Consider the following 23740-nt stretch of genomic DNA (forward strand, 5'->3'; position numbering starts at 1 on the left):
TTCTCCTCGTAGGGCAAGTCTTGGTCAGACCCAGGAATACGGGAATCTTTGCATTTCTTGCCTTATTAGCACAAGGCTAACGTTTTCTACTGAAAGTACATTGCATAATGTGCCATCTCTGAAAATTTGACCCCGATATACCGGATAATTTCTGAGCAATGATAAGTTGAAAATTCGAAATTTTACAAAGAATATTCTTTTTCCTGAGGTGCTAGAAGGACAATAGGTGGGGCGAGACAGTCAGTGAGTTTCTTAGGGCCCATTTACACTACAGAAAAAACTGGGTCCGGACCCATTAAAAAGTGGGTACGGGTCATATATCTTTGCCGTGTAAGTTAACTACCCATTCCATGTCTATCAAATGGGTCTGGAACCGCTTTTTTGTGGTAGTGCACTACACACTATGTCAAAGGGTTGTAAGATTGTCCGTCGTGTCAATAGGCCCGCAGCGCGTGTATAAGTCACGAAAATAAACATGTCTGTTGGAAGCGTGCTTTAGTTTCAACAAAATGAGCCCCAAAATCGGCAAGAATTTGTGACGCTGTGGAACAATAAAGCAGCTGCTATTTCTCAAAACCATGGAATTACCTGATGATAAATAACCTCGTCTTGGAGAGTAAATTTTTGACTTTGCAGAAACAATGGTCAACGTCAAGAGTTGGGAAATTCTGACCTTTGATTTGAATTCGCACATGTCAAACTTTATAACACTTGAAAAACGAAAACAAGAACCTGGTATCTTGCCATCATCTTGACACATGTATCGGTTGTTTCGCGAGTAAACACGCAAGGTAACTTGATCACGGCGCCCGCTGAATTCGATGTCACTTTCGATTTTGCGATTTACTTGTGCAGCCAAACGCACAATAGAAAAATTGAACGTAAGCACAAATCTCCGAAAATGTTTTTCGCTGATGGTGACTTTTCATATTCGCGGTCCAAAATTAATGTTGTTTTCAAGTTGCAAATTTTATTGCTGATGGCAAAATATTTTATTCTCGATCGACCGTCCTGAAAACATCCTTCTGTTCTTCCTAAAAACTGTGCATCAATTATCAGTTTTTAATAAAGCAGGCTAAAAAAATCTGTTCCTTGCTTAGTTGGCATTTTTGAGCTTTAAAATAGAAGTTTCGGTCGTATGTTTGTTACAAATGGTATATTTTTGAGGTCACCCATCCACGAAATTTTGGATTAGAAAGCTTTCAGATGCTCAGAGTGCACGCTTAAGCTTGTGGTGAAAAAGAAGTTGTAAGGGAACTTCAAAATGATCAACATGTCAGCCTCGAAGCCAATGTTTCTTGACCCCCTTTTATTTTCTTCAATCTTTCTGGGTTTAGTATTTTGCTAGTAACCACATGTCTTCTCAGAGGGCTATTTACCTAAGACATCTACCATGGAAATGGTACCGAAACAACATCGTGTACTATTAGCTATAGAGCTGCATGCATATTACTCAAAGACAACTTGAATCTCCTGGAAGACAAAACGCAGCTCAGTTGACAATAGCGCTGTGTTACTGCACTACCATACGTACGCAATGCGTGCCTATTTTTTTGGTTTTGCTTTTTGGCCCCAAAGCCGAAAAAAACCGTGTCCAGACCCCTTTTTGCGGTGGGATGGTGTCCTGTCTAGGCGATTTGTGAATCATGCGATTTGTGAATATAATAGTGTCTCGGCCTGAGATTCGCTCGTTGAATGAGTGCTGAAGCGAAATGTGTATATATCTACGTTTCTGTGCTCACGAATTGATTTCATGTTAGAATAATGAAAACAAAGTTATTGCCATTACCTTAAGCTCGCATATTACAAAACATGATGAATTCATGGTCATTCATAAATGCCACCTTTTCCAGCGAAATATTTTTTGAAACAAACAACATTTGCTATTAGAGGCAAAAACCCCTTCCTATTTCATTACTGTGCGTGAAGACAAGAACTCAATCGTGTCAAATTACCATACCCTTTCCATGAAGAACCTTTTCCTGGAATGAGCACAAAATAGACGACAAGCTTTCTTTCAAATAATTCTTGGCTGTCATAATGTCCGGAACGTGTGGATGGGGCCTGAAATACACTTTGGGTGCTTTCTATTTGACCAAAAACGCGGCAAATGGAGCAGAATCCTTCACTAGTTTTGAGGAGTCTCACATCAAAACAAAACTGACATAAAAAGCAAAAATAGATTGTTTTCATTCAGGCGATGAGACGGCACAAAAAATATGGCTCATGTTTCTCATGAAATCAAATTGCCAAAAGACTTTTTTCTCTATTGATCCGTGCACCAACATGCCTGCTGTGACGTCAGGTGAAAACCATCTCTAGGTCCTAATACGAATGGTCTAATGAAACGAAATCTTCGCAGTGGTTATTCCAATAATTAGAAACGTCTGGACACGTTTGATAAGTATACAAAAAATTGTGAAACTTTAGCCCTAAAAGAAGTTTGTCATCTTCGATATTTCCTCGGTATTTGCTCTCACACAAACATCATGGTTTTCACGTAGAAGGGGTATTTACGTACGCACGGCATCCTTTGAGGTCTCTTCGAAGCACTTTTTTATCTGGCCTCGCTACCACTCAAAGGCCTAGTCACCGAGTCTTAAATTGTTTAGAAGTATCCGACGCCTTCAAACTTTACAAACTCCACGAAAACAGAAATTAAATGAATAGTCGAAAAAGGGCTGATGAAAGCGAAAGAAAAACTTTAATACATCTAAAACGCGATTCACAGTAGCAACTGCAAATTTCAAAGAAAACGTAGTATAATGAGATGTAAAAATAATCTTTCTTTACAGTGCAAGTCCAAAAATTAAAACTACACAGACAACACATAACCAATCTCCGGGACGGACTATTTCATTTTTGAGGTGGGGGGGAAGGTTGGGCAATTTCTTCCTCCTATTTCTAGTTCACAGACCATCTCACACCACAAAACTCTCTGCTAAGTTTTCTATACCTAAATCCTTTAAAAATCTACAGAACAAGTAATGTTGGATTGATTTTTTTTCCCCGTCGACTTTAAGTTTTGTACAGACTACCTACCTACCCCCTTCAAAATTGGAAATGTCCGTCCATAAGGTCAAAAATAATCGTACGCATACGAAAAATTCTACATTCGCTTGCTAACAGTGGAAACTACTTGGTACCTACGCAAATTTTTCAGGCATCATGCACGACATTGTTCACTGAATGAAGAAGGACGACAAAACCACTTATGTAGACTGCGATATTAATATATAGTAGCCTGATTCGTCTATACGCAATAATGGATGATTTTTATTTATTGGTTATCAGTCGATATTATTTAGGCAAGTTTCATTTAAAAATTCAAGGACTGTCGTTTTTTTTTACTTTAAGAAGTCGGGGGCACAGCGGCGACAAGTACGGCAATAGGGAGTTTAAGCACGTGCGCTTTTGAGACGCGGGCGGTAACCGGAAGTGAGTTGTTTTCTCTTTTGATTTGTCGTTCACAGAAACACATTTACATTGCCAAGTATCTTTCTTCATCAGAGATGATTGGTATAAAAATCTGGGAAACACTACTGTCCTGGCATGCGAAATATTTTCTTCCGGTTGCCGTCCGCGTCTCAAAAACGCGCATGTTTAAGCTCCCTAATGTTCAGTTCGTACCTTCATCGCACAAAGACAATTAATGCAAAAGTTTGCAAGGCGTCCGCAAGAGCTATTTGACTCCAGTCTTTTAAAATTGGCAATGAATTTCAACTTGCCACAAATTCTTTACAAGATTACCAAATTATTAGCATAAATCTTACATTATGTATATTTCAAGGTTAACCGATTACTACCTAGATCAAGTAAATTTATTTATAAGTTATTTCGTCAGCCCAAATTAGATGCCACATAGGGGAGGAACACTGACAGTTTTGGACCAACTCTAGCATTGAATGATAACACTTGTACAGGCAGGGTCCATCTGTCATTGAAAACAGCGGAGATGCCCAGTGCATGAGGCTGACAGAGAGAAACCGATTGAGAAGAAAAATGAGTTATAATTTTTCAATACTATTTTTTCCTTCATTTAATTTGAATCCCAACAGTTTGACCTTAACCGAGGCCAATTTAAAATCCGAGGTACTTTCCATCTTGTCACTATTTCTAAAATTCCGGGAGAAAGTAAATATTGAGATCTCTTCCCTTAAATTCCATCAGAAAATTTAACTCCATTTTTAGGAAGTTCCATCTGTCCAGTTAGTGCCCACAAATCTGACTTTTGCTTTTGCAATCGACAATTTCTCCCCGTTCTAATGACCTCTACCCTGCGAGCAGAGTCTCTTTCGATCTTCCTAGATAAGTCGGGAAGAGGAAAGAAGACTCTGCCGGCAAACTCGACATTTCGTATTGAGCATGCGTTAAAAATTCAAATGTATTGGGTGTCAGTCACGAGTGACCAGTAACCATAAAACCAGAACAAACAATCGGGATATTTTCGAACAACTGTGGCACGACACACGACAACAAGGAATCATTTCCTTGGAATCTCAAGATAGTTCATACTTTTAAATTGCCATTTCATTTTTTCTGAAAAAATTATAGGTTTCTGGCAAACTAATTTCTGTAACCACCTTAGACAATTTAGACAGTTAAAAATTGCCACGCTTTTGTAAATTTCAAAAAATATTGATGACGCGTGGCGATTGATTGTGCGCAAAAAAAACAGGTTTGACCGGTTGAAACTGGACTGACTATCTCAAGAAATCAGCACGGTTTCAGAGATTGGAAATGCATCCATGTCATCATTGGTACGCACAGTTTTGTCCTGTTGATCGGTGAATTCAAAATGCCGCTTACCACTACTGATAGTTTTCGTCACCCCAATCGGAATTTTGACTGCTCAATATATTCGCACCGTCGGGCACGTTGCTCGGCAATTATAATGGTGTCACTAGTAAAATGAACTCCTACAGACAGTTATTATCAAAAATCCTAGTAGCGCTTATCTGGTAATAAATAAAGACAATAAAACGATGTCACGAAATGGTTAGAGTGACAACACGAATTTATGAATTAAAATGATGCTAAAACGGACACTGTTTTTTGTGCCGGGGGGGGGGGGGGGGTGGGTGGGGAAGGGGGGGATTTGAAAACTCTTCGTTGAAAAATAAAGTTTTCAGTTTCAATTGAACAGCGCACCGGAAGAGAACCTTCCTTTCACTAGAAGTCACGATCCCAACCAGAAGTGTCATCCGGAGGCGTCTCGTCATCTGGCGGGTAATCATCGAAGTTAGAAGCGTCTGTCGCAGATTTGATCTGAAGGAAATGAAACCACAACGATAACTATCAACTATCAACGGGCTGTTTACAATGAACGGACACTCTTCATTCAAAAGCATGAGCATGCGATATTTTTGAGACGGTGACGGGAACAGGAAGTGAACATTTCGCATACAAGGACAGTAGTGTTTCCCAGACGTTTAAACTAATCATCTCTAATGGAGAAAAGATACTTAGAAATAGAAATGTGGTCGTGTGAATACAAATTAAAAAGGAAAACAGCTCACTTCCGGTTACCGTCCGCCTTTCAAAAATGTCACGTGTTTAAGCTCCATATTAGTCAACCACAACGCTAAATGAAACCGTTGATTGGACTTTGAACCTCACAGCCCACAGCCCGCTTGTACAGTACAATGTATGTGAAAAGCGTAGTAAAAGTATTGTCCAATGAGATAGTTTTGGGAAAATGACTTTACGTGACACTACAAAGGGTGAAAAGAGAAAGTTTGAAACCATTTTTAAAGGTAACCTCCACTTTATCTACAGAATAAGTTTAAAACCGGAGGACGTTTATGCTTGCGAACAAATTTGTTTGAAAGGTATCAGAAGAATCTGAATCGCCTAATTTTACTCTCAAGTTTTCTTAGCACCGGCTTTTGAATCATCGTGACGTTTTGTGGTTGCCCCATTGTTCCGACACGCATAGCTTTCCTATAACATGTCACAGTGGAACATTCAAGATGGCAGCACTCGGGAAGTTAAAAAACAAAACATTGGCGATTCTGAAACTTATTTATTTTCACCCTACCTTCGGAAGAATGGGTGCCTGGAGTTTCCTATGCCTCAAGCCTTCCCAGTTAAAGCCATCAAACCACCTAAAAACAAAATCCTCCAGTCAAGGACGGTGCCTACTATTGTTATTGCGCATACGTTCTGCGCATCTCAAGATACTCAGGTTTCCTACTGGTGTTGCTTACCAATATAGGGATATTTTTGCGCAGTTTAAAACTATGCGGTGAAAGCAAAACTCAGCAAGTACTCTTGGTATCCAAAAAGAAAATTGGGGGTAACCACTCATTTTTCAGAGATAATGAAGCTTCAATTTGGAAAAGAACGTCGTACATTGCTTTGTATTCTTAAAGCTCTTTACAAACATTGTTGATTAATTATCTTTGAATAATGCGTGGTTACCCCCAATTTTATTTTTGGATTTCAATAACACTTGATAAGACCTGCTTTTCCCGCATATTCATAAACCGGGAAAAAATACCTTTGAATTAGTAGGCACCGCCCTTACACTATTCATAAGGTGTCTCAATCTAGGCCTGTCCCAAAAGGCTCTACAAAGGAACACGGAAATTGACGTGCGGCGAAACGGAAACGTGTGCGGTCAAGAGGAAAAGACGAATTCCTCTTCGCGTGTTTGGAAGTGTGTTTGTATTTTTTTCCCCACGCATGTCCGCACCTATCGCACTCTTCTTTAACGTCCGCGTCTCAGGCACATTTCACAAGAAAGGAAAGAAGTCATGGTGACCGCTTTTTGTTACCCACTTGTTTTTCATTATATCTTTGAGTCCTCCTTTCTGGTAACCAAGTCTCTCTGTAGGATTGTCCCTGTGGAAATATTGAAGTCGAAGACAGTCGTGAGAGAGTAAGGAGCTTAACCCTTTGAGTCCAAGGGATGATCAGTATGTAAATTCTCCTCACAATTTCAATAAAATGTCAGTCAGTCAGTTATTGAGAATGAAGATTATTATCAGCTTAAGAGATGCGATCTTGATACAACGCCAAATTCTCATGACTAGGCAACAAAGAACTCCATAGTATACTAGTTTGGAGAATGAACGTTTCGAACTTGGGAATGAAAGCGTTAAGCAAAGACGACGACGACGACGACGGCGGCGGCTACGCGGATGTTATCTAAAAATGGAGAGATAAACGTCGTGTTTACGGCAAACGGCAGACATTACGCTCACATTTGAATTTTGCCAAAAATCAATGAAACTTCTTTCCTTTTACAGTCTCTTTGCCTGTTATCTACGGATGTCGATAAACTTATTTAAAGAGTGAGACTAGTTAGAATAAGCAAGAGTGAATTAGATGAGAGTGTTGATCTATCACTTTGCGGTCTTGACCCAGCACAGTCACAAATGTATTCACTTTTAGATACACTTTGCGCGCGAAACAAACAAAAAGCCGCCAATTTTAACCAATCAGAAGAAGCAATGTGACGCGTGACTGCGACTTTTTTTTCAGGGCCATGACAACTGATTTTCGCGGGAACGGATATTCTAAAAATAGACTCATTTGGGACTGTGCTGGGGAGCCCACCAATGCCATAAAAACACTCTTATCTCGTTCAGTGTTAGAATAAGAGAATTTTCAAGATTTGGACAAGCAGCATGCAGTGTGTCGCTTGCAGTTTCACGTAAATGCGATGCCAAATCTCTCTTGGAGACCTTAAGATTGAGGGTTTCCTCTTACAAGGAACTTCCACTAAAACAGGAATATATCTTTAAAATAGTTAACATAATGCTCACAATCAAAATTGTTCGAACGTTTTCCAGTGGGAGCGTTTGTATCCGAAATAAATAAGTTTTAAAAACGGTTGTTTTGGTTTTCAAATTTCCTGGGCGCCGCCATCTTGAGTAATTGTGACGTGTCATGGTTGCCCTATTGTTTTAAAACAAAAGCTCTTTGTGCAAATACAAAAGAGCAACCACAACACGTCACCATTATTCAAGATGGCGGCGCCCAGGAAATTTGAAAACCAAAACAAGCGTTTTTGAAATTCATTTATTTCGGATACAAACGATTCCATTGGAAAACGTTTGAACAATTTTGATTGTAAACATTATGTTAAATATTTTGAAGTTGTATTCTTGTTTTAGTGGAGGTTTCCTTTAAGGCTGGTTTACGTACGACGCAAGCATAAGCATGAACACAACAAACCCAGTACGTGTAAACCGGTGCGACGCAAGCACAAGGAAGGGAAACTGAAAATCAGTCTAAATTGTCAGCGTTCCTTGCAATTACGCATGCGTTTCTATTTCCAAAATGGCGGTAGAGGCAACCGCGAGCGTCAGGGGCTGTACGAAATCACCCGTTGTTGTATGACAAATCTGCTCGAGATTTTACGGATAGAAACAAAACGAATTTAGGGTGGAAGGCTGTAGCGGTCACAGTTGTTTTTTTTTCGCTCTCTAAAGATCTCCCTCACACAAGCTGTTTGGTTTTTCTTCCATTTGTAGTTTTCTTCTCCTTTTCCTCAACAGAAGCACAAACAGCAAGATCTCCTCGTACTCTCGTAAGTCCGCCACATTGGAATCAAATTTCGCGCCTAAAGGTGGTCGTTCGATCGCGCCAAACTTTTATGCTACTGCGCTTGCGCATGTCACGTTTTGCTTATGCTTATCGCCCGTGTAGACATCCTTATGCTTTGTGCTTGCGTCGTAAGAGTAAAGCAGCCTTAACACTGCAAACTACAAACGCAGGCCAGCCATTTACAGTGATTTAAGACGTTTGCGGTAAACGAAGATAAACGACAACATTCAGGTCCATATTGTTTTGCGGACGACGGCAAAGAAATTTCCAAAAATGTGTAACGCACGTGCGGATTGTACAGCGCCATTGTTGATAAATATTGCGACGTCGTTACTTAAGTCTCATATGTTATGGCGACAAAGGAAGAGACTGTCATTGAGTTCTCTCTTTTAGTTTTAATTGGTCTTCCTACGTTTAATAGAGCGGTTTTCAATTGAGTGTCGAAAGAAATTAGCGAATTGCTTTGGTTTATGATTACTTCACTCAGTGATTGGTTCAAAGTTCTCGCGCTATTTTTTCAACCAATCAGAACCAATCGTGGCTAGCACGTGCACATTTTTCCGCTCTTTGTATTGGCTACGTGTAATTACTTCGAGTTTTGATTGGTTTACCGGATTGCCTCCGTCCTTATTGATTGGCCAAAGTAATTACTTTGTCTTTGGTTGAAAACCGCTCTATTCAATTGAATTATGAATAACACAAAGTGTCAAGGGACCACCGTCCACGGAATTTACTTCGCTATGTTAGGGTTTCGTTGCACTGACTTCACTTTCAGTGCATTTTACCAAAACAGGGTCGTACAAAATCAAATTTCCACCTACCGACACAGCTTTTTGATGAGGGTTTGAGCGTTCTTTTGGACCTTGCGAGGAAATTCAATCATATCAATGCCTTTGAGAATAATATTGTACGTCTTCATCGGGTCGGACCCAGTGAAAGGCGGGCTAAAGAATGAAACGACCACAAGTTTACGTAAATAACTTGACGAAAAATCTCAGAAATCAACAACACGGGTTCACACCAATAGCATGCATTATGTATAAAGTCGCATTCGCTTGGTTGAGTGTTTTCTGTTGGGAGAGAATTTTCTTGAGTTGGTTTGGTGGATTTTTTCGTGTATGTTGTTAATAAGTAATCACGTGATTTTTCTCGTGCAATTTGGAATAAATAAGCACTTCTAAGTTTTTTCCAGACTACAAATTGCACTCGCCCTACAGGCTCGTACTATTTTGGTCGTCTTTGAAAAAAATTACTCGTGCTTATTTATTCCAAATTGCACGAGAAAAATCATGTGATTACCTATACAAAACAATCGGTAGCGATCGCTGGCATTCTCGAAGGCTTTTAAACTGGTCAAATATGGCCCAAGCTGAAGCGGAATTTTGGTGATGACTATTTCTGTTATATTTGGTAAAACATAATGCAGCAGAAATTCCAAGAAGCACAACAGGCCCTTTTAATCAATCGTGTACTTCTCGACTGGCGCTCTTCCCGCCAATAACTCGGTCAGCGGTCTACGTACTTCATGTTACCACAAGATTTCAAGTAGATACCGGATTTCAAACAAAAACAGTTGGAAAGAAACCTGAACCGGTTGTGGTTGAAAGTTCACTCCAACAGAACAGCACGTAAAAAACAGGTAAAAAAGCCACATCAACTACAAGCCCTCTTATATTCGGGTTCTCAGCGCCTAATACTGTGTTCAAACTAGGCTGAAACATGATTAGTCTAATCAGGAATGAGACATGTTTCGTTATGAAAAGTGTTCACATCAGACAGTGCATTGCGCGACTCATGGTTCAATCATTATTATTCTGAGCATGATTGAAACAACCTCATGAGGTAGTTTCAATCATGATCAGGCCAAACACGTTCAAAATGGCGGATGGATGCGGATAGGAGCGGCGAGGGAAAACCTTAAATAACAATGACCACAACCAGCTTTTCTGAGCCCGCGAGACTGAGCACCCCCAGCAAACCATTGTTTTAACGAAAACCGCTGGTCAGCAACCTGGTTCTGGTCATTGCTGTCTAACTGGTCTTCGGAGGGGAGTGCCCAAAAGAACCAAAATTGGGGCTATTATGAGGCCAAATGTCTAGTTGCAATATGGGCCGATGAAGAAATAAAACGGCAATTATCGGCGATTGCCGAGCTTGTGGAAAACGGAATACCTTTTACCGAAGAAAGCGCAAATGCCGTCTCCTCGTTAAACGCTGCATAGCCCTCCTCCGACGAAGGGCTTGAAAACTGACACTCAACCAAAGAATGAATTCAACTGTTACAGTAATTTCCAGCTCCATTCTACAGATGAAGTGTAAAAATTTATGCGAGTACCGTGAAACAGCATCAATTATGTAATATTTCAAAAACGAGTGCGCGTGTTTCATCAGGGTTTCCAAACACGAGAAAACTGATGAAAACACGAGGCCATAGACCGAGTGCTTTTATTGTTTTCGAGTGTTTCAGAATTAAAATTATTATGGGATACGTTTCGATCGCAGATCGCAGAACTTTGGTTTCCATATGATCGCAGGATCGCAAACGATCGCAGACGATCGCAGATGATAGAACATGGTTCTATCTTCCGCGATCACGATCGCAGGATCGCAGACGATCGCAAACGAGTGGGTTTCCATATGATCGCAGACGATCGCAGAACTTTCTGCGATCTACAATCTGCGATTCGCGATCGTCTGCGATCATATGGAAACCAGCCTTTATCATGTCTCGGCTTCAATGTGAACACAGTTTAAGATCATTTGTCCATGTTGTCCAAATTAAGGTTTGGGACCGGGCTGGCTTAATTTTAAAGATGAACCTTCGTCATCTCCTTCGATTTAGCAATGGCCACACGGGATGGTATAAACCATAACAATAGATCATTCAAATTTTATGTAAATTAAAGTGGAAAATACCTACCTTCCAGTAAGAAGTTCAAACATCAGAATTCCTAAAGACCAATAATCGGCTGAAAGGTCATGGCCCTAAAAAATGGAAAATTGACATTAAGTTTCCCAAAGACGCCAATGGATACATATCGTTTTCACAACATTAAAGCCGGTTGGTTGAAACTCCTAAAGGAGGTCAAATAGACAAAGTGCCATTTCGCACTTTTCTGGTCATCACCCTCTTCAGACAATACCTTGTTGAGGATGATTTCCGGCGCAACATACTCCGGGGTTCCACAAAATGTCCAGGTTTTCCTTCCTGATCCTATTTTCTTTGCAAACCCAAAATCAACCTGCAAATGGCGATAACAAAACCATTCATCATGTGTAGTGACATTATCGAAATTAAAACAGAAAGAAAACACTTAGCAGGTGCTTAATTTTAAATCACGTTGCTTACCAATTTGCAGTATCCCTTGCTATCCAGAAGTAAATTCTCAGGCTGCAACAGAAGTAATTCTCTAAGATGGTACGCGCGCTATGACTGGCTAATTATATGCTGACGTCCGGTCACAGCCACAGATCAATAACTTGTAAGGAGTTGTAAGGCGCATTTGAATAATATATACAGGAAATGCACTACGTAAATACATTACCATTACCATTTTGCGGGCTGTATTCTGCAGTACGGAAACACGTACCGCTCGCTACATTTGAAATTTTCTAGAAGTTTTTCATGTGGTTTATGTGAAAAAAACTCGAGCAACTGTTTGAATGTTGCAAGCAACTATTTGAAAAAGCCTTTAAGATTTATTCGTTCTTCAGATTTTTGCGCAAAGCAATCACTGGTGGCAGTTGAACGCTCCGCGCGACTTCAACTAGTTTCCTTTCCCACGCGCCGTATTACCTCGGAAATAATTAATATAATTATTATATGACTAGCTCCGTGAACGAACAAGATGAAATAAATCCCGCGCAGTGATTGGCTACCCGAGCGGGCAAGATGGAATTATACTGCCCGCGCGGGATTTCTCGCTTGGTCCCGCAAGATCAAACATCGTTTTTTGGTGTTTTATCCCATGTAATAAATCCTTTATTGACCAAGCTTGTTCGGTCAAGATGGCTGGATATTGGTCTCGTTCTTTTTTTTGCGTGTTTATGGAGCGAGACGGATAAACACGCAAAAAAAGAACCTGCCCAATATCTAGCTATCTTGACCGAATAAGCTTTGTCAATAACTCATATATATCTTACTAGCCTCGTTTTCTCGGTTGGTACCGTAAGTTTTTCCCGTTGATTTAAGGCCCGCGCGGTTCGCGTGGAAAAAAAACCGAACGAAAATAGCACCGGCAAAAAGACTCGGTCCCGAACGTACAGTACGGACCTCGAACTCGGTTAGTAAGAGGTATCGAGGAGTTTTTAATTGGGAACGGTACAGCCATAAATGGGGTTATGACTTAAAGCAATCACAACGAATGAAGACAATCAAATGACCCAATTACAACGCAAAGCAAAAGACCGCAGCCGCCTCTCGGCGCGGGAAAACGTGGCGTTTGGCTCTTTTCTTTGATTGGCCGATTACGTGAAAACCAAGCAAAATATCTTTTGCCAGTCAATCAAATATGCTCGCACAAAAAATTACGAGAGCAATGACAAAAGAAGACAATGGCGAGGTAAAGCCCCGGGTACACGTTGTAACATTGTTAGAAGAAATGTCCCAACATTGTTATTAGAACGCTTCTAACAATGTTGGATACGCATATAACATTGTGGTAACACGTCACTTTTGTCACCTCCGCCATTTTGCATTGCTCATGGTTCTCGGATTGGAGACTGGGCCCTTCAATCTGATTGGTCTTTGGAATTCAACAGTAATGTTGAAAGGGCGGCTACACGCTACAACATTTGTTGTATGTTGGAGAAAACGCTTGATCGAACTCACAGCATTCTTCCAATGAAAAATAAACGTCATCAAGCATGCATGCTAAACGCTCTAACATTGCTGACCAAACGAATGTTTTAAAACAATGTATGAAGGCGTAGCCGAGACTTCAGGATTAATTGTACCAACCTTCAAATCTCTGTACACAATGCCTCTTTCATGAAGATACGTGAAAGCTTCTATAACACAACCTACATAAAAACGTGTGGTCCCATCATCAAATGATGCCCTAGTAATAAGGAAATCAGAACAATGATCAAGGTTATTGAACAAGTAGTCAAGCACTTAGTACGAAAACCACCGCTCCGTGGAATGGGCCGAATTATTGAGTGACCGACGCGCCCTACTAAAGGTAAAGGTAAAGTAACTTTATTTAACGTCGGTAGTTCCTTCAGCTACGAGGCTGGTATCAATGGAGGCCGACGGTGCGCCCTTTACCCCCCTCCCTCTGCCCTCCCTCTGTCAGTGCTTTGTTTTACGGATATTTAAAGCTATAGCTACACGGATCAGAGGGAAGTCGAAACAGACGTTTAAGTCGCCGTGGATCGAACCGGGGACCTCTCGCTCCGAAAGCCGCGCACTAGCCAACTGAGCCACGACTGCTCCTACTCAGTTAAACATTTTGATGAAATTCCTTTCGCCGTCAAGGTGTACCGGAACAACCACAATAATGGAAAGATTCGTTTTCAAAATCATGAGTCCGGGGGGACTCGCCACGCCATTACAAAAAAAGGCTTAACACAAGCATTTTCTTAATTTGTAGTTAAGTTTAAATGAAGCAAATTTCTTTTTCCGTACTTATCGATCTTTGATAAATGAATCGATTCGTAGGAAGACCTAAAACTTTACTATTAGCCAATGGGCATACATTTGGAAAAAAGTGATTGAGCAGTTAGGGGAGATTGATCTGTCGCTATGGATACCCCATGACTATTCAATTAGACAATGGTAAGAGATACATGTTAACTTCAAAACATTTCACTGTCCAAATTACTTTAATTTGCCTAACTTACTTGTCTCTGAGAATTGTCCAAAGTTCACCGCCTAGACAAGCTTCCAGAAGCATGAATAGATATTTGTTGTTTGTAAACGTTTTATATAACCTAAAGAATACAAAGAGGAGGCCAAGTTAAAGGAAGTATACCATAGTCCTTTGGTTATGTAGGGTGTCAATAAATATTGATCTTTGACGCCCTTCATGCAACTGTAAGCCCACCTATAAGATTGCACCGCCTTGTAAAGTGTGTCCCTGATGGTTTCATGTGAGCGACCACTTCTCAGAAAATGTTCCCGTACTCCATCATTCCACAGGTTACAACGCACATTTATTGGTTAACAATAGTCACAAATGCCGCTAATTTCGCTCACATTTCTCCTAATTCCTACATATATGGAATATAAATAGACATCTCCTATTCACGAAATTTCTACAGGAACGGTTTAAAGGTCACTAAATCCGTTTATGTTGGCCCGTAGCTCCACTCGCGCGTGCACTCGAATGAGCGGGTAACGCATGCGTAAATGCTGATCTTGTAACCTGGCCTCTCATTTTTCCTGATTTTGCAAAACTTTACTCGTTTATATCTCTGCTTCCGGACGGTGAATATTTTTCATTTTTCTCGTTTGTCTTTCAAAAAATTTTGTAGGTGAAAAACAATTAGAGACGTATTTAAAAAAAAAATTGATTTTCCCAAAAGACTGAAATACAGATTTTGTTGAATAATAAATATTTTAGAAGTTATTTCTAACATTATCTGGTAACGCTGAATGTAAAGATTTCACGGTCCCGTTTCTTCAAAAAAGACAGTGTACGTTGATTATAAGGCTCAAAGAAATGCCTAATATCGTTGCCATGGTAAAGTATTTTAGAGGAAAATACAATGTGAGAAATCTACAATGGGTACTTAATGCCCTGGCCAGATTTGGTCGTGATATGATTACCCTAAATGTATCTAAGGACAGAATATGTTAATTTGTTAGAAAAAAGGAGTAACTATTTCGAGCCTCCTTAACAATGATGATTCTTGGGATTCTTGGCAGCAAAATCTGTGTCCGCTCCCACCCTTCCCCGTTTTAATAATCCTGAACTATCAGTTTCTATATATGGTACATGTAAATGTCACGTTGGCCGGTCTTGGGAAAAATACATGGAGGTCGATGGAAGTAGAGGATGCCTTTAAGGTCTCTAAAAAGCCCCCACAGAGAACACAAAACGCTTTTTGCTTGCTGTTATTATTGAAGAGTTTGAAAACAAGGTAGGATCTTAGCTTAAATTGTAACGTAACTTATATTTTAATGTTGATGAATTGAGGATATGAAATTTTGTTGTAAAGCGATACTCACTGTCACGTCACCTATAATATTGTCATTCATATGCCAACCAGAGACCTATTGGCTATCGAGTCAAAGGATTCTTTTGTTTTTTGGTTGGCAAAATTGAAATAACAAAAGAACTGTTTATAAACAGTGAAGTCTTCTATATTGTTTACCCAAAAATAGCTTACCTTACAATGAAAGGACAGCTGGCTTCCATCATGATCCGTTTTTCATTCATGATATGTTCCTGTTGTCTTGTTTCAACAATGTGATGCTTCTTCAAGGTTTTCATTGCAAAGGTTCGTTTGTCATGAGCAAGTTGAACCTACAAATAGTTCACAAGTTATTTGTGAGCTTTTCGTCTAGTGTCCACGAATAACGACAGAAGCTTTGAAAACCACAAAAGTCTCTTTATTGTAGCTTATTTCTCAGGCGCGGATCCAGGGGAGGTGAAATGGGTGAATTTTCACCCCCCCCCCCCCTTTTTCTGAGCCCCCCTTCTTTCTTTTTTTTTTTTTTCTTATCCCTAAAATATTGAAATAGTATTTGATTTCTCTGATTTCTCTGATTTATTCACCCCCCATTTCAAAATCCTGGATCCGCCCCTGTTTCTCTCTATTTAGTTCTTGGTCGATGGCTTAAAACAACACGTTAGAAATAAGTTGTTAGAGATAAAGTATGTTTTCAAACTTTCAGCCCAAAGCAACTTAGATTTTTGCCGTCAACCTGTCAGACGCTACATTGGCCCACTTTTCTCAATAAAAAAATAAAATGAAATTCATAAAACCATTCTTAGTTCACCCTTATTCGTTTAAAACAATAACAGGAGCACATTTGAAACCCAGAAAAGTAAGCACTTACCAATTCAACACGTCCAAACCCGCCTACACCTAAGGTTTTTATTATTGAAAGATCCCTCAGATTTACTTTGGCAAATTCGTCTTGCTCTGCTTTTGTGCGACTGAAAGAAACAATGATAATCTTGAGCCAACCAATGAGAAACATGCTACACAAGTTGAAATAAAAAAAACAGATGACCGGGGATGAGAAATATTGGCAATGATTTTTCTCAAGTTCACCAACTTCCTTCTCAATCAAAAAGGCTTCCTTATTTCATTACACTGGAGAGAGATGATCCATATTGGCAAATAATCTGTCTGGGAGAAAATGTCTGGGACAAACCTATGGAATTAACTACCGGAAAAAAGGTTTTCGGCAAGATTAACAGCACTAATAATTATAGCAATTCACTTTGATTAATGTTTGTTTGCACATATATTTCATATGCTGATAAATTTTTGTGAAACCAAGGCTGCTGCCTAACAAAATTTTAAAGGGGCCCTCAGAGCTAAACGCTGAGAACTTAGGAGCCCAACATATGAAGTGAAAGGTGTTGCTGTGAAAAATTAAGGCGCCCAGAGCTATTCTATGGGAGCCCCAGGCTACCAGGCTCCTGTTAGGCAACAGCCTTGGAAACAAACAACCATCACCCAGACAGATCTTCCCATTACTATTATAAATTTTGCTTCCCTGGTAGCAGAGGTCTTTTGTCATTTGCATTCACTGGGCTGACGAGTACCGGAAAAGAGACCCCTGTCATGGGTCGAAACTCACTTTGATCCAACTGCCGTCCACAACTTTGGACGACACTCTTTTAAATCACATGCCCTGTGATGTGTCTGTGACTTGAGCCCGCTGTGTCCCCTGCGCATTCCTTTACTGTAATTCTGCAGTATCACATGAGGATTCCCTAAGCAACCGCCATGCATGTTCCCTGAGAGTGGTCACAGGAGCTAAATGAAGCCTTTGAGAAGATTAAGAACTCCAGTACTGAAGTACTTTTCCACAAGTGAGCCCACTGAAGGAGAGGGTGATGCCCGGCAGAAACGAATTGGGTTTGTACTCACGCATAAAAAGTTCAACCACCAAATCAGAACAGAACTATTCACGAATTGAAAAATGCTGCTTGACTGTGCAAGTGTTCGGGATAGAACACAATCACCAGTATGTGTATGGAAGAAGGATTACCATGTGGACTGACCACAAGACTTCAGAGATGATCTTTGTTAAGCCTCTTACTGCTGCTCAAAAGCATCTACAGCGTCTTATGATGAGATTTGTACAATGTCATTTTCAAGTACAGGACTGGCCCCGAGATGTATTTGGCTGGTACACTCTCCAGAGCATACCTACCACCATTACACCATCCACTTAAGGCAGATCAAGAAGTAGAAAGAATCCATTCCGTGAATTTCCTGTCAGTATCCGAGCCACAAATCCAAGAATTCTGTGAGGAAACCACGAATGACCCTGTTTTGCAATCCTTGAAAGTGGTGATTCTAATTGTCGGGAGGCAAAACCAAAGAGACAGCCCACCTACTGAGATATGCCCCCAACGTTAAGAGAGGAGTTAGCTGCTGAAGATGGTACAGTTTTCAAGGGCTCAAAGTGTGTCATCCCAACGAGTCTGAGATCAAAGAGAAATTCTACAACTCCGACATTGGTTTTCAAGGTGCCTGCGAAGGGCAAGAGAAGTGATCTACTGGCCAATATGAAAAAGGAACGCGAAGAATTTATTTCAAAATGTGAAATTTCCAACATCTTCCAACCTTCCCAACAGAAAGAGCCACTAATCTGTCACAAAATTCTGCAGCACCCTTGGCAAAAGATTGGCTGTGACATTTTCACACTCAATAACTGGGATCACCTATGTACAGTTGACTACTACTCCGATTACTTCAAAGTCGATGAGCTACACAAGGCAAAGACTTTCAAAGCGACAATGGCCCACCATTCAACCCCCATGCGTTCTCAGGCTTTGCAGCACTGTACGAGTTTGAACATATCACCAGTTCACGCGAGTATCCTCAAAGTAACGGCAAAGTCGAAAATGCAGTAAAGACATCCAAGACTTAAAATGAAGAAAGCTTTTTACTACCAACTCAGATTTCCAGCTTGCTTTGCTTGATGGCAAAATACCCCAACTGAAGGTATGATGAATTCACCACCACAGCAGATATTTGGTAGACATACCAGAACCCTTTTGCCTACATCAAAAGAACTCCTGAAACCCCAGCTAATGAGAGATGTCCCCTATGGCCCCATTAGACAAGTCATAGTGGACACCCCATTGCCCCCACAACCCCTTCACTAGTACATGTACCTAAAACACTATGTTTAGACCTAAAGCTAATCATTGCTATTTGTTCCTCTTGTTTAGGACTTTGCTGAGAACCATTAATTTTTTTTCCCAAAAGATTCTTGCTTAGTCTTCACTCAGTTTTTTTGTTTGTCTTTTGTTAAAAAAGGAAGGGTGTACCGTTATTCAGTGTCACGCAATCCCCAATCACGTGTCAAAAATGTAGCCAATTGCGTTTGGAGAAATCCTTGTGCTCAAGAGAGTACGCTCCACCTTGTAACCTCCTTTAAGGACTTAAAATGATTAAAAGTTCTTTCTGAGTATTAAACTTGTGAGAGTCTCTCTTCTAAGTGAAAACAGAATAACAGTGCGTTTCGACCCAAGGCAGAGGTCTCTTTTCCCGTACTTGTCAGCCCAGCGAATGCAAAAAGAAAAGAGAGCTCTGCTAGCAGGGAAAAATCTTGTTCTTATGGTATAGGTGGGTTTCACATGACGTCAACACAGCCATGTTGGTGGACAAAAACAAAAGATCTCTCATTAGCTCTTTTCGTTTGTACATTGCTGCATTGTAAAGTGTCTCTAGAGAATGGATGCCAACCACCTATTGGCCTAACATCACTAAGATGAACAAAGGGATTTCATGAAAACAAGCTTAACATGTAGCTAAATACAGCAAATAACAGAAAATAAAATTGATCATGATGGTTATTTGAAACTATTAGTTGCAAAAGTTGCTCACATGAAAAAATAATTCCAACAGCCAAAATATGGGTATACAGTTAACCAGTACAACGGTATATCAATGATCATTATTTTTTATTATTGTTATTATCATTATCAGTTGATTCTATGTACAAGAAAAAGAACTAACAAGATTAATTATTATTACTCAACATTTTGAAAGTATCTGTGGTATATCAGAGCATTTATGTTGCAGTATTTCTTGTGAATGGAGGGCTTGTTTGTAACATGCTAAATGGTGAGTGGACAAACAATGCAAAACTAATATAGACAGCACTCCTACAGTGTACAGTGTACACTAATTTGTACACTAATGTGTACATCTTATTTCTGTGATAATAATTATAGTGTTTCAACCAATGAAATGGTGCTCAACGAAGCAAACATACATACAGATAACCACTGGATATGCTTTTTGAAAAATGGTAAGGAGTTTGTCACTGCAATTTTGATGTCAAAGCTCTTCCTTTGTTTATCAAGTATATTATGTAGTATTGGACAGCCCATAAACCCTGGGAATGCATGCCATATGTACAGGGGTTTCACACCTTACATGTGGAGCAGTAAAATGATTATGTTTGTTCCACAAGCAAAATAATAAATTTTTGGAAAATAAAACAAGGTGACATGAACAATAAAATTTTATACCTTTAAAATAACTCTTGTTCAAAACTGATTTTTCAAACTTTAGAAATAATTAATTTATCTTCAGAACTCCAAAAATTTCAAATTCTTCTTTCCTCAAAACAACATTTAAAAAGCAATTCAGTTTGCGCTGTTCAAGCCAAGTCCTTATTTTCTTGTTACAGCAAATGCAATTTTTTAATATTATAAGATAATTATTTTTTGGTAAGTATTGCCATTTGTTTGAATTTTAATTGCCACTGGAAATTAAAATTGACTAATTATAATAAGGGCAATTATCAGACAATAAATGTTTTAAGTGCCCATGTGAAGTGATAAAAAGTTTTACCGTAATTCAAACAATATTTATCCACAAAAAGGTCAGTGTCAGTAGTTTCTCTGAAGTGAACAAAAATTAATGTCTAACGTTTTAGTGCTAAAATTTTAGTGTAACAAAATTATGATATTAGCATTATTTATCAGTTTATAAATTACAGCTTACAAGGTACCAACCTTTCCAATTCTTGGATCTGTCTACTTGGTTAGGGTTAAGAGCAAGAAATAAAATGTAAGTCTTCAGGTAAAACTTAACACCTCAACTATGAAAGAAACAAATCTTACAGATTAAAATTAGTTGCTGTTCACATTAGTTTTTAAAAACATTATAATAATGTTATTATTGAGTACAACTTATTACAATGTTAATTAACTTTCAATAACTTACCACTGATTTTGTTGAAATGTTAATCAAACAAAATTAACTTTCTCTATGTCTGAGTTTCAATGCCAATACCATTTGAATGTTATTTTTAAACTTTTCAATTTTCAATTTTGAGTTCACTGTTGAAGATTAAACTACAGGTATTACTTCGTTCATTGTATCCAAAAAAAGTAAAAAAAAACACCACCAGGATTGTTGAAAGTAAAAATTCACATGCCTGACCAAAGACAAGTCTTGGCCAAAGGCATACATCACTGAAAAAGGGTACCCTGGGTGTCCGTCTTATTCAAATAATGCCCTCAAAGAGGGTCCTAAGCGACCGGGTATTCCGAGATTGAAAAATTAATCACTGAATTTTCTATGTATAATACCGGTAATTACTGGAATTAGGTAAGACAGTTTCACTTACAGGTAAATCCTGATCCACACGTTACATGAAAATCTTATTACTTAGCTGGGAGCCCTAGATTCACAATGAGAACAAAATTTAATCACCTTGCAGTCTGAGGTTCCACTCCTCGTTCTTTGTCACTGTATTTGTCTGTCTTCATGTCTTCTAAACTACCAATATATGCTTCAAAAGCTCTAAGAGATTTAAACAATAAAATAGTGCAGAGAGAAGTTAAGAGTATCAATTCCCAATAAAATCAAAGGCACACAAACAAAAAAAAATTAGTAAGTACTTACTCTCTATCCAACACTAAACAATGGACACCGCCTGAAGCAGCTATACAGTTTGCCGTCCGCAAGTCCTCTCTGTAATGAAGTTCAAAGTACAGTGCATGTTACTGTTTCATCAACAAATTTTGTTATGACAGTAAATGGAATTTAGGCAATGTTAAATTCAAGTCAATGCAGCAATTCAAAAGCCATGGTAAAAAACCCTTTCGAATTGTATCAGTATTAGCCTGCGAACGCAGACATATTTCCGGCGGTCGTTTCTCCCCCCCCGAAAAATAGCGTCTGTGAAACCGAGCTGCAAAATGATTACTGTGACGTAACTGCTTTTGCTTTTTTTTGGGCCAATCACGTTACATGAGAGAACAGAGAGTCAGGTGACCTACGCGCAATTGGTGTTTTCGTTGTCACTAGCCAACCTTTGAAACCGATCCAGAGTTAGAGGAAAGGAGACCAAAGGACATCTTAATGTAGAATATTCTAGTAAAACAATCCGAAAAGAATTGGTAATGGGTAAATCAAAATCACAATATTTTTCCCAGAAGAGCACCGCACGGTCCAAAACACCACAAGCAAGGACTTTCCACATCGTGTAAGCAAATTGACGAAAACATCGGGTTTTTTCTAGGCCGCAACATACTTAACTTTTAGATACCGAAAATCTCACATTTTTTTAATATCCTCCATATTGCCCGCAATTAATCTGACTTGTGTTTACGTGGACAACGCGCAAGTACTTTGCGTGTTCCCTGCGTCTTAGTTCAGGAGATTTATGAGCCTAATTCTGATTGGCTAAGAATTTTACGTCATCAGAAATCGTTTTGCAGCTCAGTTTCGCAGACGCTATTTTTCAGGGGAGAGAAACGACCGCCGGAAATACGTTTCCGTTCACAGACTAATCAGTATTACTGGTAAGGGAAAAGCTATTTCATACTGATACGAGATTTCACATTTAAATACCCTCTAAGACAGATGCTACCATCCAATACTGTTGGATTAGTGTTTGTCAAAATGACTTCGCATTTCAATATCCAGCTCAGTATGGTGTGACTTACCCCTTGAGTGCTTTCTCGCCAAAGAAGTCTCCTTTGCCAAGGGTTCGCACAAACACCGGCTCTGCATGCACTGAAGGCCGCTGAGTGACATTGACCTGAAAGGTAAAGTAAGCAAGTTCCTCAGTCCCAAAGTTTCATCATCCAAAGAAAGGGAGCAGAACTCTCAAGTCTCACGCATTGAGCGCTCTCCAGCCGACACAAGCATTTCTCACGCATTGGAACTTTTCTCACACTGAACTACCGTTAAAGCTTTCAGAAGCGCTCATGAATTTTGAATCTGTTCCTTCACTGGCACTGAACTTTGGCCAATGTTCAATGTTTGTGTAAAACCAATTTTCTTGTTTGTTCAGGACTTTCACCCATTAATGTATTAAGTAGAGGCCAATATATTAGCTCAGGCTGACCATAATAACATGGGCTCTCTTAGCAAGCAGCATTAAAAAACCAAAATCGGGGACTCTAGGTTGCATTTCCAGTGATTTGAGAAGAAAAAAAGTTCAACCCTAAAATTTTTTGCCACCTTTGGCACAAGAAACACTGGACACTTGTGCTTTTGCTGCAATCTCCAGAAAGCATCTCACTCTTTGGAAAACTTTAAGACTTGAGAGCTATGAGGGAGGAATGTACATTTGGACTTACAGCTCCCTTCTTGATGAGGAAAAAAGTGTCTCCCCTAGCACCTTGCCTGATGATATACTCTCCTTCGTCATAGAATGCCTGGAAAAAAAAATTGTATAAATTGTCATAGGAATAGTGTTTCGTATTTCTATGGTCATGACTGTAATTTTACAAGAAGAAATTCAGTCCTTACCTCCTCTATACAATCAGCTACTTTGGACAGTATTTCTTCTCGTAAAATCTTCAGGAGTGGAACACTGAAGGAAAATGAAAAATAGTTATAACAAGCATGAAAGGGTTTATATTCTTGGGCATTTTGAAAGTCTAAGATACGTCAGGCCTAGCCCTTAAACATCCTTAAGTTCCCTGATTAAATTTCACAAGTAATTAGAAGCCCAAAAAGAAGTGCTGTAAAATTTAAAATTCTTTTTTCAATACAAGGCATACTTCACTACCCAAAT

At 39.4% G+C, this 23740-nt stretch overlaps 1 protein-coding gene across 2 annotated transcripts in view; it reads right to left on the minus strand.

Moving 5' to 3' along the window:
• Positions 1-2683: 2683 nt before the first annotated feature.
• Positions 2684-23740, minus strand: part of LOC138040893 (cGMP-dependent protein kinase 1-like) — a 29481-nt gene continuing 8424 nt past the window's right edge. The window contains exons 5-21 of one of the 2 annotated variants that reach the window (XM_068886602.1): positions 23473-23536; positions 23301-23378; positions 22662-22756; positions 21616-21684; positions 21424-21513; positions 20721-20741; positions 16565-16664; positions 15892-16028; positions 14401-14490; positions 13517-13616; positions 11906-11947; positions 11700-11798; positions 11477-11541; positions 9378-9500; positions 6784-6846; positions 6041-6107; positions 2684-5268 (exon numbers count right to left, since the gene is read on the minus strand). In XM_068886602.1, the coding sequence (XP_068742703.1) occupies positions 5173-5268; positions 6041-6107; positions 6784-6846; positions 9378-9500; positions 11477-11541; positions 11700-11798; positions 11906-11947; positions 13517-13616; positions 14401-14490; positions 15892-16028; positions 16565-16664; positions 20721-20741; positions 21424-21513; positions 21616-21684; positions 22662-22756; positions 23301-23378; positions 23473-23536 (1399 nt within the window). In that variant the 3' untranslated portion in view covers positions 2684-5172. The remainder of the gene's footprint in view (positions 5269-6040; positions 6108-6783; positions 6847-9377; positions 9501-11476; positions 11542-11699; positions 11799-11905; positions 11948-13516; positions 13617-14400; positions 14491-15891; positions 16029-16564; positions 16665-20720; positions 20742-21423; positions 21514-21615; positions 21685-22661; positions 22757-23300; positions 23379-23472; positions 23537-23740) is intronic. The other variant, XM_068886603.1, reaches the window with a different exon arrangement.

Source organism: Montipora capricornis, chromosome 3 (genome assembly GCF_036669925.1).
Source record: "Montipora capricornis isolate CH-2021 chromosome 3, ASM3666992v2, whole genome shotgun sequence".
Lineage (NCBI taxonomy): Eukaryota > Metazoa > Cnidaria > Anthozoa > Scleractinia > Acroporidae > Montipora > Montipora capricornis.